The sequence below is a fragment of the Colletotrichum aenigma genome, assembly GCF_013390185.1.
Source record: "Colletotrichum aenigma strain Cg56 chromosome Unknown KSG_Cg56_contig06, whole genome shotgun sequence".
Taxonomy (NCBI): Eukaryota; Fungi; Ascomycota; class Sordariomycetes; order Glomerellales; family Glomerellaceae; genus Colletotrichum; species Colletotrichum aenigma.
The window spans coordinates 387,130-401,564 of record NW_023500912.1 but is presented as its reverse complement, the minus strand read 5'-3'; the positions used below and the strand labels follow the sequence as shown (position 1 = coordinate 401,564).

Here is a 14,435-nt window from a genome sequence, read left to right as displayed (position 1 = left end):
GCGTATTTCGGAGTACCAACAGCGAGGCATGTTGCTGTTATTCGTTTCCTCCATGTGGTATTTGCTGCCATTAGCGATTGCAGTGGTTTCTTCTTTTTCTCTTATTCATCATCAGAACAGCCAGTCGTAGATTACAAGCACGCAAGATCGAAGTCGCATACCTTGATTGACGTAACGTTCAACAAAAAGTTCAATTCGCAAATGGAGCATTAATTCAATTGCTAAAGTTGTACAGCATGACAAGCGCTCTTGCCCTGAGATGCCCTTCGCATCGTGCCCAAAACAGGCCTCTGCCGTCGACAGGCCTCTGCCGTCGACAGGCCTCTGCCGTCGTCTATTCTCTAGAAACCCTTCCCGACTTAGAAGTACATTGTATGCGCCGCTTAGCAGAATACTTAGTCCTCGTCCTCCTCCTCGTTGTCGGTGAAGTACTCGAACTCGCCTGGCACTGTCGCCTCCTCGTCGCCCTCACCGTCCTCATCAACGGCGGTAAGAACTCCTGCAGCCGCCGCCGCACCACTTCCTTCCGTCGCGCCAGCAAGATCACCTCTCCTCTGGCGGCCCAGCAACTCGCTAAGCTCGTTAAGCGAGCGGAGATCACCGCCAGCGCCAGCCCTAAGGGCCTGGGAGATGATGTTCTGCTGCTGCCTAGGCGTCAGGCCCGCCGATGAGCCACCGGCGTTACTTTGGCCAGCGACGGGGGCCTTCTCCGTCGTCACCTTCTTGAGTTTCTCCTCCATCAGAGACTTCTCCTCGTCAGGTTGGGTATCCTGCAACAGCAAAGGTCCACCAGTTGGCTACGGATAGTTAGCGCCTTGTCTTCCTTATTGTGTTGGAGTTGGGATTACCGTACCTTCTTGACTGGCTTGTAACGGCCGGCAGGGAAGCTGATAAACTTGAGCTGACCGGGCAGCACACGCGACATGTTCTCCATGTCGTAGCCAACCTTCTCCTTCTCTGCCTTCTTCTTAGTGTCTGCCGGAGGAGCAGAGGCCTCCTTGTCAGTCACCTCGCCCTCCTTCTTGTCCTTGGCCTCTTCCTTCTTCTCATCCACCTCCATCTTGTCGGAAACGGTAGGCTTAGCAGACGAGTCAATGTCCATGCTTTCCCGGCGCTGGGCACGCTCCTTCTTCTGGGCTCTTCGCTTGGCTTGCGCGGTGGTGGAGAGGACAGCGGTGGCTACCATCGTGGGACCCTCCTCGGTCTTGACCTCCTGCTCAGGGGGATAGTCAAACAAGCTGGGGCGAGTAGCGCAGTGGAACTTGAAGCTGGGGATCTCGAGCTCGTGGTCCAGGCCGATGATGGAGGTGGGGGAGAATGCCAAAGAGAGGAAGTGAGTGAAGGGGAACCAGTACCAGTACTGGGTGAAGACCGCCATGCCCACGATGCCGGCCATGTTGAGGTTACCGGTCTGAGTCTGAAGACCGATAGTGCAGTTGCGGCCACCAGCATCAATGATGCCCAGGGCGAGCGAGGCACCAAACTTGGTCATGGCGTCTTCATGACGGTCACCGACAACCTTCTTCAGAGTCTTGCGAATGGAGGCGACCTTGGGGTTCATCACCTCGTTCTGCTGGATCATGATCATGGCGAGGGAGATGAGAGCACCCTGGCGAACGAAGTCGGTAGGATCCTTCATCATCGGCTCAAGCAGATCAATGGCCTCGTCGAGACCAGTGCCCGCACAGGAGATACCCAGAGCCATGGCAGATCCGTAACGGACGTGGGGGTTGTACGACTCAGAGAGCAGCTCGACCATGCGGGGCACACTGCCGGGCTTGCGGAACAGGATGAATCCCAAGCTCATGACAGCAACACGGCGGACGTCGTCGTTGACGTCGCTGACAGCGATGTGCAGCAGCTTGCGAATGGCTTTGTTGCTGCCGGTACCGCAGTACGCGAGGGCAACTGTCATGATACCTCCGTATCTGAGGGTCGGGTCAGGGTCGTTGAGCAGACCTTCAATCATGGCGTCGGCGCCCTCTTGGCGGCCGTACATGATGAGAGCCATGCCGATGGCAAGGCCACGAACAATCTTCTCGTGGGTCGTCTCATGGGCATACGTGATCATGTCCTCCAGAGCACGCACGTTGCCTGTGCCCAGCATGATGAGACCCATGGCAAGACCAACGGCCTCACCGTTCAATGCAGAGTCCGTGAAGAGGACAGTTCGCAGGTTATCGAAAATCTCCTCAGAGCCGGTGGCCATGCCAGCTATGCCCAAACCAAGGGCACCACCGTGTTGAATGACTTCCTCCTCTGCAGATGTGAATTGCGTCTTGAGGTACTCGAGGGCATCGGCGCCGTGGTTGGCGTGAATCAAACCATAGGCGTACAGTGCACCACCCTGGCTAAAGATGGAGCCGCTGCTCAAGCCGCTCTGGCGAGGCAGATACGGCTCCAGAAGCTTCCTAGACTGGGTGAGGTTGCCGCGGTGGATGACTCCGAGAGCAGCGGTGGCTGTGAACTTAGACCAGTTAACTGCCTTACCGAGCCACTCGAGATTATCGCGGAAGAACTTGTCGTTCGTGGTACCCTGGTTCATGAAGGCGTTGCAGAAGGTGACCGCAGTGTGGAAAATAGAGTTTCTGCCCTCCAAACTGTCGCGGACCTTGTTCAGGATGCTCAAGTCGGTTCGGTTATTCCTGTAGAGGAACTCGAGGTTCAGCTGGATGGTCTTGCTGCCGTCGAGGATAGAACGAATGTTCTTGTAGACCTTAGCAAGGTTGTCCGAGACCTCCTCCTCAGATGACTGCTGGTTTTCGAGAAGAGGCTCCTCCTCGGTAGCATCACTGGCAGGTGGCTTGGCAGGCTCTCCAGAGGGCAGAGAGTTGATGATCTTGCCCAAGAATTCCTGAGTGCCGTTGTCGTACAGGTCAAAGGCGATCTGGTAAGCATTGGCAATCGAGTTGGGGCCACCATCTGTAACGAGCTGCCTAAGCATGCGCGAAGCCTCTTCGTCTGAGCTGAGGTAAACGACGCACTTGGCGATAGCGAAGTAGTCGGGGTTGGGAATTTCGTTGAGAAGATCGAGGATAAGACGCAGGATCTCGGTGCGGAAGCTACGCTCCTGAACAATGTCCATGCAGATGCTCAGGGCGTACTCCATCAGCTCTTCTGCGGGACCTTGGCCATCCGTGGACTTGCCCTTGGACTTCTTCTCGTCCTCGCTTGCCCGCTTAATGACGCGGCGAAGGACCTCCAGATTCTTGGCCTCAACAGCAATGCCGACGACCTGACGGTATCGGCCATCCTTGAGGCAGGCCTCAAAGAGACGCTCGATGATGCGCTGAAGAGCGAGCTGTGTAGCCTGGTCGTTGATGGGGGCGATGGAACCGGAACGACCCTCCTTGACGGGCTGGAATGTGGGATCGAGGATGGTGTTATCGGTCGAAACTCTGGAAAGGAGCGACTTGGAGGGGAGAGTCGTCTGAGAGAAGGGCGTCGTGGGAGAGATGAGGGCGGAGCCGTCAGCGGCGCCGCTCGCAAAGGTTGTCGCAAGAGCGGGGATGGAGTTGTCGTTCTTGGGCGACTTAGGGGCAGTGTGCTGCGCGGAAGAAGCGGCGATGTACTGATCAATACACTTGGAGATGATGGTCTCCTCGAACTCGCCGGGAGCATCGAGCTTGAAGAGGTCGCCGGCAGCCAGGGCGAAAGTCATGCTCTCATTGTAAGCCTGGAGATGGTAGTAAACCTTGGCGAGAACAAGAGCGGCGAGCTGCCGTTGGGGGAAGGTGTCGTCTTCGTAGAGAGCCTCGCTGGAGGGATGATTAGCATTTTGGTGAAGAGCAGCCCCGCGGGGAAACAATGGAAGGCGGGCTTACATCTGGCTCAGAGCACCGGCAACCTCAGTCCAGACGGTGTCGATATCATCGTTGAGAGTCTGGAGGGCGAAGACCTTGAGGTCGTGCTCCTCGTCGGCCAGGAAGCCCAGCACTCCGGTAGCTGAGACCAGGCCAGGCATTTTGGATGTTGGCCTCGGGGACGGAGCTCGAGCTAAGCTGTGGCGGGAAGATGTGCGACCGATAGGGTTTATCGTAGACGTTCGGTCGGGTCTTCAATACGCAGTCAGTCGGACTGAATTGAGTAGGTTGGATGATTATTGGAGTGGTGGTGATGGCAGCTCCGGGGAGACGGTTTGGTGATGGAAAGAAGGACGTCGAAAGCAATGCGCGAATGCAGCCAGCCAGCATCCACGTCAGGCAGGTCTGCCTGCCTCGCCTTGCCCCAGAGCCGTCTCTCTGACCCTTGCAGCACCAGTCGGCAGCGCCAATAGCAGCAAACAGTAACAAGCACGGACCAGTTTTCGGATGAGTCAGCATTCCCAAAGCTGCGAACGCTGCACCCGGATTTCTCGACTGGCCCTGATGAGGTAAGCAGCTGCAGTCAGATCTCTTTGAGCCCCGAAAGTCGGTTATCTGCGATATCAGCTAGCATATGCACTTAAAGTGCTAAGCATCACGCTTACAACATTCAGTGGTTATATCGTAACTGTACCTACCTAATGAAGTGCGTGTACCTAGGTACCCTGGAGCTCTGCACACATTGGATCGCAAGAGACCGGGCACACAGCGGTGCAGTGAGTGACCTCACTTGCTGCGGCACACCCCGCCAATGTGACTGGGACTCAAGCTCCCCGCTTCCACGGACCGAGGAACACCCAGTCCAGCTCACCTGAGTTCCACGCATTTAGCCTTGACAACAGTGATCACGAATTCAGAGTGCTTCTTTGCGTTTCTGATCATACGCCTCCAGCCAACATCTGATTGCGCTTTCTGCTACGAGAGTTTTACAGTATGAGCTCAGAACAGAATCCGAGTCTCCTGCTCCTGCCAGTCCCACCCCGGCCGCCATCCCGCGCATCACTCAATGCCGCCTACCGGCCCTCACTACAAGCCGTTTTCTCCAAGATCAAGCATCCGGCCCGGTCAGCTATGCTGATTGTGGCTGTGGTATGTCCCGTCTTGCGCGGTGCATCACCGAAAACGAAATCGTTGTCATGGGCCGCCGCACAGTCTCTAGTGGCCGGTATCTACAGCCTCATTGCTGTCGTTTGTGCCGAGCAGTCCATTGCCACGGACGTTAACGGAGGACCGGGCTCTATCGATGCGCGAGTTGTTTTGGTCGACCATGACGCCAGTAGGCGGTTTGCATCAGACTTTGTGGCCGCCATCGAGCCCAACAACACGACTGTCGTCGACCTTCCAACCTTCGCATCTGCTTACCACCCCTGGAGCTACATATTTCATGTGAATAGCGAGCACGGATACCGTACGCTGTCATCATATCTCAAATTTGCCGAAGGGAGACAGACCATCCTCCAATCTCAACTAGTTGTTGTTGAGGCTGGTCTTAGCATGAACGTCGAAGGCGAGGGAGCCGGCAGCACGGAAGCATCTCCTCTGTACCCAGTGGTCTGCCTAGGCGGCACATTTGACCATCTCCATCCGGGTCATAAGCTGATGCTCATGGCTGCAGTTCTCCTGCTCAGGGTTCCCGACAAAGACTCGGCATCCAGTTGCAAGCTTGTGCTGGGCATCACGGGCGATGAAATGCTCAAGAACAAGACATACGGCGAGCTGGTGCAGACGTGGGATGACCGTGCCAGGTATACTCTTGACTTCCTGGCCTCTCTTCTCGAGCTGGACAAGAGCGGTTGGAAGAAGAGGTCTGGTCCGGTACCGACAGTGGAAACCAAGCCGGGCCATCTGGAGGCGAAGTTCCGCAACGGCACTATTGTCGTCGAATGCGTTGAATTTCAGGATGTCTATGGCCCCACGATCTCCATGGCGGAGATTGAAGCACTCGTGGTCTCTGGAGAGACGCGCTCGGGCGGCAAGGCAGTCAACAACAAGCGGGTTAGTCTCGGGATGAAGCCATTGGAAACATACGAAGTCGACGTGCTCGACGCGCGGGATCTTGGCGACGAGACATCCAAAACGGACGACTTTACCAATAAGATCAGCAGTACGGCTATTCGACAACAGAAGGCTGAGGCAGAGGCAGCGGCAGCGGCAGCAAAGTCAAGCTTGTGATGTGAGGAACAGAGAACAACTCTGCAAGCTTAATGAAAGTCACGATAAATGATGCATAACACCAGAGGTTTTGAAAACGCGTGAAAGGAGAGGGCAGTACGTACGAAGGACCGCTCAGTGTCGACGCGCCAGGCGTCAGATTGATGAGGCTGACGCGCAGAAGTGCAATGGACGTGCAGCGTTCGATATGAACATTGGCACTCAAGGCATGCATCCTATCAGGATCAGCGTCGTATCTGGGCCAAGGTAAGATAGGGTGAGGGTGCATTGGGGTGGACGGCAGTTGAGATGCAAGGATATGGTGCTCGTGAGGTCCGAGGAGGCTGGGCGATGGTTGACGTTGGTTGTACTTTGTGCTCGCATCAGTAAGGTAATAGGAGGAAGCCATTCGCATCGCGATTCAATATCCGTGTATTCGTGGCCGTCCGTATGAATAGGTAGTCATTCGCAGTGAAGACGGAAGGCCAATGCTACCCCTGAGGATGAGGCGGTCCAGAAGGGAAACAGGTTCGCCAACCCTGGCTGGAGCTGGCTGTCAGAAGTCAGAAAAGCCTGGGTGACTGACGACGCGATTTGACTGTGACACTGGAAGGGGGCAGGAAAGTGGAAGACACGATCAGACCCTCAGTTCCAGTTGCAGTTCCAGCATGAGTGAGTGTCTGGCGCCATCGACGCGACCCACACACGTCCAGCACAGCCCCGATTAGTACATGTAAGTATCTTTCGGCGGCAGATTGTGAGTGGTAATACATGCTCAGTACAGACAGGCGCCCTTCACCCGTCGAGAGCGCGTGCCTCAATCTCACAACCCTCCACTCTGCCAACACCACAACGTGGAGCTGGCCGAAGGAGAGACAGGGGAGAGAGAAAATAAAAAAATAAAAATCCCCGACAGGCCGGGCTCGAGCAACGCACCGTGGCACAGGACATGGACATGTTCATGAAGCTGCGAAACGAGACAAGGCTGTGCAGGCCACTAGAAGAGCTCTGTGCCAGCCTTCAAGATACTTGCCTACCTAAGGTACCTACCTACTTATGGGTTACTGCCCAGGTTACAGTGGATGAAATAACAGAAGAAGCTTGATGAAGCTCTATGTAAACCCCTAAAGCAAATAGCATCTGCCTAAACATCATGAAAAGCTAAATCACCCAGCCTTCATCTGCAACGAGCAACACCTCGTGCTCTCTGCGTCCTCAAAGGGACCTGGAGCTTCAAAGTTCCTAGCTACTAGGTAAGGTACCTTACCTTACTTAAGGAAGGTACTTTGCCAAGGTACCTACTTGCCAGGGCGCTATCAAAGTACCTTTAGTGTGCCCGGTCTTGAAAAATAAGATACTTACCTACCTTAGGTAAGGTAGGCAGGGCAGCCTTATTAGCACCTCACTCACGGAGCTCGCTGTGACTACCTACGGATACCTACGTACGGGCAGTGACCTAAGGTAGAGAAAGAGAGCACGGTGGGCGCCGACGTGACCTGAGTGAGATTGAGGACTTTCATGACTGAGAAGCCGCGAAAGACGGAAACCCTGCTGCGATCGGCGCGCGACCAATCCATTTCCATCCTTTCTTTTTTGTCTCCAAATTTCCCACGCAGCTGCAACAGAGGACAAGATGTTTTCTTCCTAGCGCCCGAGATATCTCGACCTGCGACCTTACCTTGCCTTACCTTACCTGCCTTACCCAACCAACCAACCCCAAGGTACCTACCTACCTACCTCACCACCAACCACCAACCACCAACCACCATTCGCCCCAACCCAACCCGACGACGACAGGGACCTCACGAGAGAAATCTCCCTGCTGCCATCACCACCGACGCCTGTTGCTCTTCGCCCTCCACCTCACTCCCCGCTCCGAAAGCCCACGCGCCGACCGCATCGCATCATCGCACGCTTCTCTCGCGCTGCTCAACTCGCCAGCCCCGAACGGATGCCGCATTGAGGACGTACACCACGTACAGAAGGAGAGAGAGAGAGAAAGAAAGAGAGGGGAGATCGCGCACCAGAGAGATTACGACGCCCAGCTCGCGACGACTCCAATCCGCAACTCGCAATCCGCATCCGCATCCACACCCGCATCTCCATCTCATCCCGTTCCGTCCACCCAACGAACAAACGAAACAAACGAGCTCGATCCCGACCCCTCCCTCTCCGACCCTGTGAACCGTGTCGTTTCGTCCCTCGCCGTTTTCTTTAGCTTGTCGCCCGCCGCCCTCCATTTCGCATCGCCCCTCGAACTCTTTGCTCCAATCCGACTTGCCCTCGCCTCGCCGCGCATCCGATTCTGCTTGGTCCTGGCTTCTGTGCTGTCCAATCCGATCCGATCCAATCTAGTCCCATCTGGTCGATCCCGTCTCGACCCCGAGCCCCAACAGCTACGCCGACGCCGACATCAACGCCTGCGACCCCGACCGCAATCATCTTTGCCGACTGATCATGCCGACGTGATGCTCAACTGCTGCCGATCCAACTTGTACCAATAAAATCGCGTCGACTCTTCAAACCTGCGTCGCGACCATCGCTCACGACCGATAACCCATCGCATATCTCGCACGCCGCGCATATGAGCTGTTGGTATTGAAAGGGCGAAGCTGAAACTTTGCGCATCCCAGCCGAAGCAGGCCGGAGCGTTGGACTGGACAAAACGCCACAACACCAAGGGATACTGGCCCCATTTGCCCGTCTACGCCTTTCACTATGGATCTCAGGGCCTTGATGAATACGGCTGATGACGCCGACCGCTCGAGAGCGGCTCCTGCTGCTGCTCCCCCTCCTGCCCCTCAGCAGCTTGCGCCAAAGCAGCAGCAGTATCCTCCTCAGCAGCATCCGCAACATCCTCAACACCCTCAGCAGCATCCGCAGCAACACCCTCAGCAGCACCCTCAGCAGCACCCTCAGCAGCCCCCTCAGCAACACCCGCAGCAGCATCCTCAGCACCCACAGCATCATCCCCAGCAGCAGACTCCGACGACACCTTCCCAGGCAGCCACCGCGTATGCGTTTAGGGAGTCTGCATACAGCCATGCCTTGCACTCTTCTCCAGGCAAGCCTCCCGCGCCTCAGGAGTATGCTGTCCATCCGCAGGCCTCGAACCCGCCTTATCCTCCTCAGTCACCTTATCAGACTCCGGGCCCCTATCCCGGCCGCCCGGCGCCGCCACCGCTGCAGGCAGGTACTCCCGGCCCGTACACCGATATGCGATCTCCTCAGAGTGCCTCTATGCCCGCCCCGTCCCCGTATCGTCACACTCCGACGTCTTCGGTGAGCGGGCCTGCTGGTGGCTATCCCTTTCCTCCGACCGGGCCGCCTCAAGAGGTTGCCAGCCCTGTACAACGTCACCAATACCCGCCATCCAACGCGTATCCCCCGAGAGACAGCTATTCCCATCCTGCTGGAGCAACACCGTCTTCTTTTCCACCCAATCCTCAGCAACTTCAGCTTCAGCAGCAGCAACAACAACAACTTGCACAGCAACAGCCGCATCCGCAACAGCAGCAGCCGCATCCGCAACAGCAGCAGCCGCAGCCGCAGCAGCACATGCCGCAGACGCCGCCCATCGGCACCCCCGGTGGCGCCAACCCGTATATTCACCAACGCTCACAATCAACACATTCCACCCCAACTCCTACCTCTGCACACAGCCAGCAGCACCCGCAACTTCACGGTCAGGCGTATCCTCAGGGCAGTCCTGTTGCGACGGCGCACCCGCCGCCCGAGTACAACCGCCAGCACTCGCAACCTGCTACCCCACTGGGCCCGCCCCAGACCGGGCCTCGACAATCTTCCTCTGCACCGAGCTTTGCGCAACCACAAAGTCCCTATCAACAAAGACTGTCCACCTCGCACCTATCCCAAGCCACACCACCACCACCACCTCGCATGCCCAATTCCCACGGCGCCCAAGAACGAAGGTCATTGTCGCATAGCGTGCACAGCGAACGCGACAGAAGCGTTAGCGTTAGCCCCAAGACCAGGGTTCCGAGTTTGCCGAGCAGCGTTGGTGGCCACACCGAACCCGAAGCGCGACCACAACCGAGTGTCGTCAACATGGTGGAACCCGAACGCGAACGCGCCGCGACGCCTGCGAAAAGAAAGCTCGCCGACCGAGATCTGAGCCCCCGAGAACTCGAGAGGAAAGAACCACGGCCACCACCTGCCGAGGTCAATGGAGGGCCAACGATTGCTCGCTCGCCCGTGGTTCAGCGGAAAAAGACAATACACACAGCAACTCCCGTTTGGGCGCAAACCTGGAATTCCCGAGAAAACAAGAGACTGAAGCAGGCAAATTTTGAGCTGCTCAAACGAGGGCCACCTCACATCAACGGGAAGCACGAGGCCAAACCCGCCAGCAACTCCAGTCGCCATACTTCGCCAGAGGCTGCACGATCTGTTCCGCCACCGGCGGTGCAGGAGCCCAAGCCTCAACACCATCTAGGCGCATGGGAGGAGAGCATTCTAGGAACCCGCCCATACGAGGAATTGTCCAAGCAGGTTGCAGACTTTTTGTTCAAGAACATTTCGCTTCACCCCGACTCGGGCGACATCATCGGTCGTGGCGTACAGTTCGAGATTGAGGCCAAGATGGGTCTGCTCATCGACAGAGACACGAACGAGCGCGTTGAAAAATTCATTGGCTCTGAATGCATTCTCCACGACACTGGCCGTCTGGCCTTCAAAAGCAGCATGACTGCGGTAAGTTCCATTGCGCCAGCAAAAATGACTGAGACTAACTTTTCTCCCTTCAGGCCCAGCACAAAGGACTGAACGATTTCCTCAATACTCTCGTCGTCCAGACCGACCCAAGAAACCCCGATCCCAGCGCTCGCGGCCGGGTACAAATCCAGTACAAACATCGACGGGAGACGGACAAGTTCATCGAGCTACCTAATTCGATGCACTCCCGTCTGCCTACGTGCATTCGCGCCCTACTTCCGCCTAGAAGACCGATCAAGGCTCGCATTACATACGATATGAAGACGAAGGAAGTGCTGGCCAAGATTGTCAAGGCTCGTGTGGCTGACCTTCACCTACACCTGCCCACGTGTCCTCTGGACTGCCGCATCAGCATCAACCTGGAAATGCCTTGGGATGGCCCGGCTGAGGAGTTGGAACGCCTAGCCGTCAGCCACGAGCAGAAGTTCCCCGATCGTAACAAGGATCGCCTCAGCTACAAGCAAAATCACTATCAGGTCGACCTGACGCAAGTGACACAGATGACGCCCGGTCCTGGGGTAAGTGGCTCAGAAAATAGTCGATGCCGTACGCGATGCTAACCTTGTCATAGAACACCCAAAAGACCGACAGGGAACACGAACTCGAAATCGAACTGTCCCCGGATATTGTCATTGACCAACAGCGCCGTGTTATGAAAAACGAGCCTCATTCATATCCGCAATTGGTGGAGGGTTTCATCGACAACGTGCGCGTTCTTGCTCGCCGAAGTCGTGAATTTGTGTAATATTTGTATGGAAGAATCTTTTACAAGACGTTTCTTGATTTTAAGCTGGATCGGGTGGTCTGATACCAAAAAAATGGCTACGTTTGGCGTCATGGATTCAGCGGTGCATTTGCAGCCTTAGTTAGTTCACATTCGGGCCAGCATTTCTCGAGATGATCCAGAGATGCTGCTCATCCATAATTATGGCGCGCGGGCCGAGTCAATATCATCGCATTGATTACCGCGATCTAAGAAAGTCTCTCTAATCGGTGTACATATGTGGCCGGGTCTGCTGGCGTTGACGAGTCCAGCATGTGAAATATGGCGTTTTGCGGAAGCGACGGCAGACATATCAGATGCTGATGGGCATATCTGGGCCTCTAGAACCTGAACACCTGCAATCATGGACACAGAAAGTAGAGCGTAGCTGGCGCAGGTCAGAACAAGACGAAACTGGGTCACGCAATCTGTGCCGCAATCTCAGGAGTGCAATTTATTGGAACCAAATCCCGCAAGGACCAAGTATTGCAGTGTTCCAAATCCAATTCATTAACATAAGGGTATTCATCTATATAACACAATCCAGACAATTCCAACACTGTCTCTTCAGCCGCCACAACCGTCTGGCTCGTAGCAGTGACAGGCTTAGCCACATTATGCCAGCTTCTCTTCTCCCTTGCCCGCAGCGCTGTGTCCAACGGGCTGGATGTCCTCAGAATCAGCTCCCCGCGCGCTGTCACCTCCATTGACATCCTTGGGAGCCACAGCGCTGCCGGCAGGCGGCACGTCCCGGCCCTCGGTGTCCTCGATCTCCTCCTCGAGCACGAAGTTGAGGAACATGCAGACAAACGCGGTGATGGCGAACCCGGTCTCCATGATGAGCACGATGGCATCGAGGAAGCCGCGCAGGCCGCGGTTGTCGCCGGCGTAGGTGAAGACGTTGTCAAAGTAGGTCGGGACGAGGGTGGCGCCGTAGCCGAGGGTCAGGCCGGCGGTCAGGATGAAGCGGTTGCGGCGGTTGAAGGGGACACCCTTTGTGATGATTGCCATTCCGGAGACGGCCACGGCGGTGAAGAGGAAGGTCGTCATGCCGCCCAGGACGGAGGAGGGGATGGCGACGAGAGAGGCGGCGAATTTGGCGAAGATACCCATGATGATGAGCGTTAAACAACAGCAATATCCTGCGCTCCGGTTGGCGCAGCGGGTGAGGGCGATAACACCGTTGTTTTGGGCGAACTGGCTCATTTGGTAAGTTATTTACCTTTGATTTGAGAGAGAGGTGGAGGAAGGGGGGGGGGGGGGGAGCTCACGGTGGTCATAGGGGTGATGGTCATCAAACCAGCGAGGACTCCGTTGATGCCGTCGGCCAAAACACCACCCTGGATTCGGGATTCGAAGAGACGGCCCTCGACTTCTAGTCTCGAGACATCGCAAGTGGCTGTGATATCTCCGATGGCTTCACAGGCGCAGATGATGTAAACCGCAAGGAGAGGTCTGGAAGATGGTAAGCTAGGGCTTCCAGGGGCCAAATGAGAAGATGGGCGCTCACAGTATTAGAGGCCCATACAGGCTTAGCTTAAAGGTGTGAACCCAGATGAAGGAGGCGGCAGGGGCGCTGTCGATGCCAGATCGGTCAAAGTATCCCGTCGCGGCTGCAATAATGCATCCTGGTAGGGGTTTAGTAACGGCTTGGGCCATGGTTTGGGTACAGCAACTCACCAACAAGGAGCCCAATAATGACCGAAGTGGACTTCATGATAGGGGCACCGAATCTCTCGCAGAGAATAATCGTGAGGAACACAGAGAAGCCCAACCCAAGGTACTCGGCGGAGCCCCAGGGCAGAGCATGCGGCGCCGAGATGTTGGGGCACTTTGCGAAGAACGCAGACGCAGTCGACGGACTGGCGCAAGGCCCTGAGCCACCCATCCAGTTCTGGAAACCGCTCTCGACGAGGTGAATACCGATGAGCATGACTAAAAGACAGTCAGGCTTGGGTCTTGACGGCGCTTGAAGTTTTAAACCTACCAGTGGGGCCAGTGACTATGGGAGGGAAGATGCGAAGCATCACCTTGGACGGCATGAAGGAAATCAAGATTTCGATGAGAGCACAGAGGGCACTGGAACCGATAATGGCTTTACACACAAAGTCAGCGTTTGAGTGCATGCAGCACTCTGGCGGAAAGACTCACCTCCGTATCCATCGGGGCACGGAAGCTTGTTGCCATCAGCGTCGGTAGGGCAGAAGCCGTTGGCATACATCTGGGTAAGAGCACCCTGCGCAACAGGAATAATGGCAAACGAGATTCCCATGACGGAGAGAAGGCCGGTGCCGATATAGTAGCTGAATCGTGTAAGTGGACAGTACAGTCACTGAATGGGAAACTCGGTCCTCTTACGGAGTCTTCAAAATGCGGAACCTGGTGATCTGGATTGCGGACAGGATTCCAGAGACGATCAAGGCAGTCGAAACTAGATATTGTTGCATCTCTCCCGACAGGTTGGCACCAGAAGCACCGCTGAGCAGAATGGGCGGCGTGATGATACCAGCCAACATGGCCAAGGCATGCTGAAAGCCCAGGAGAATGGCCAAGAGCGTGGGCATTTTGTCGTGCAGGCCGAAAAAGGGTGCGGACTGGCGCGACTTCCTCATGAAGGGCAGGTTCGGGCGGAAGAGGAACGCATAGTCGTAGTCGCCGATGAGGCCTTGCTTCGTGAAGAATCTGTTCTTGGCGCCGCGCAGACGATCTCCCACTGTGCGCTTTGGTGACGCTTCGGGCACGATTTGAGATGGACCTTGATCTTCATCCATCTTGCCGTCGTTTTCGGAGCTTGTCGCCGGAAGTCGATAAGCAGAACGAGGACGGGACGATCTTGAGGTGGTGTCAGTGAACCAAAACCTCGAGATTGGCTTGGACTGCGGAAAAAAGGCTGGTGTGGAAAAAAACCCTCGACGATATCCACG

The 14,435-nt window shown here is 56.0% G+C and overlaps 4 protein-coding genes across 4 annotated transcripts; 2 read left to right on the top strand and 2 right to left on the bottom strand.

Annotated features, from left to right (window-relative positions):
- Window positions 1-395: 395 nt before the first annotated feature.
- rpn2 (26S proteasome regulatory subunit rpn2) lies at window positions 396-3,964 on the bottom strand (the record flags this gene model as incomplete). The annotated part of the gene is made up of 3 exons (XM_037324369.1): window positions 396-797; window positions 854-3,758; window positions 3,825-3,964. The coding sequence occupies 3 exons, from the start codon at window positions 3,962-3,964 to the stop codon at window positions 396-398; spliced, it is 3,447 nt and encodes a 1,148-aa protein (XP_037176501.1).
- Window positions 3,965-4,796: 832 nt separating this feature from the next.
- On the top strand, window positions 4,797-6,035 carry CAB4 (Phosphopantetheine adenylyltransferase; the record flags this gene model as incomplete). The annotated part of the gene is made up of 1 exon (XM_037324368.1): window positions 4,797-6,035. The coding sequence occupies one exon, from the start codon at window positions 4,797-4,799 to the stop codon at window positions 6,033-6,035; it is 1,239 nt and encodes a 412-aa protein (XP_037176502.1).
- A 2,697-nt stretch (window positions 6,036-8,732) lies between these two features.
- pct1 (mRNA-capping enzyme subunit beta) lies at window positions 8,733-11,493 on the top strand (the record flags this gene model as incomplete). Its single annotated transcript, XM_037324367.1, has 3 exons — window positions 8,733-10,727; window positions 10,781-11,266; window positions 11,320-11,493. The coding sequence occupies 3 exons, from the start codon at window positions 8,733-8,735 to the stop codon at window positions 11,491-11,493; spliced, it is 2,655 nt and encodes an 884-aa protein (XP_037176503.1).
- Window positions 11,494-12,126: 633 nt separating this feature from the next.
- uapA (Uric acid-xanthine permease) lies at window positions 12,127-14,282 on the bottom strand (the record flags this gene model as incomplete). Its single annotated transcript, XM_037324366.1, has 7 exons — window positions 12,127-12,708; window positions 12,783-12,966; window positions 13,022-13,139; window positions 13,192-13,446; window positions 13,499-13,606; window positions 13,663-13,814; window positions 13,870-14,282. The coding sequence occupies 7 exons, from the start codon at window positions 14,280-14,282 to the stop codon at window positions 12,127-12,129; spliced, it is 1,812 nt and encodes a 603-aa protein (XP_037177162.1).
- Between the last annotated feature and the right edge of the window lie 153 nt (window positions 14,283-14,435).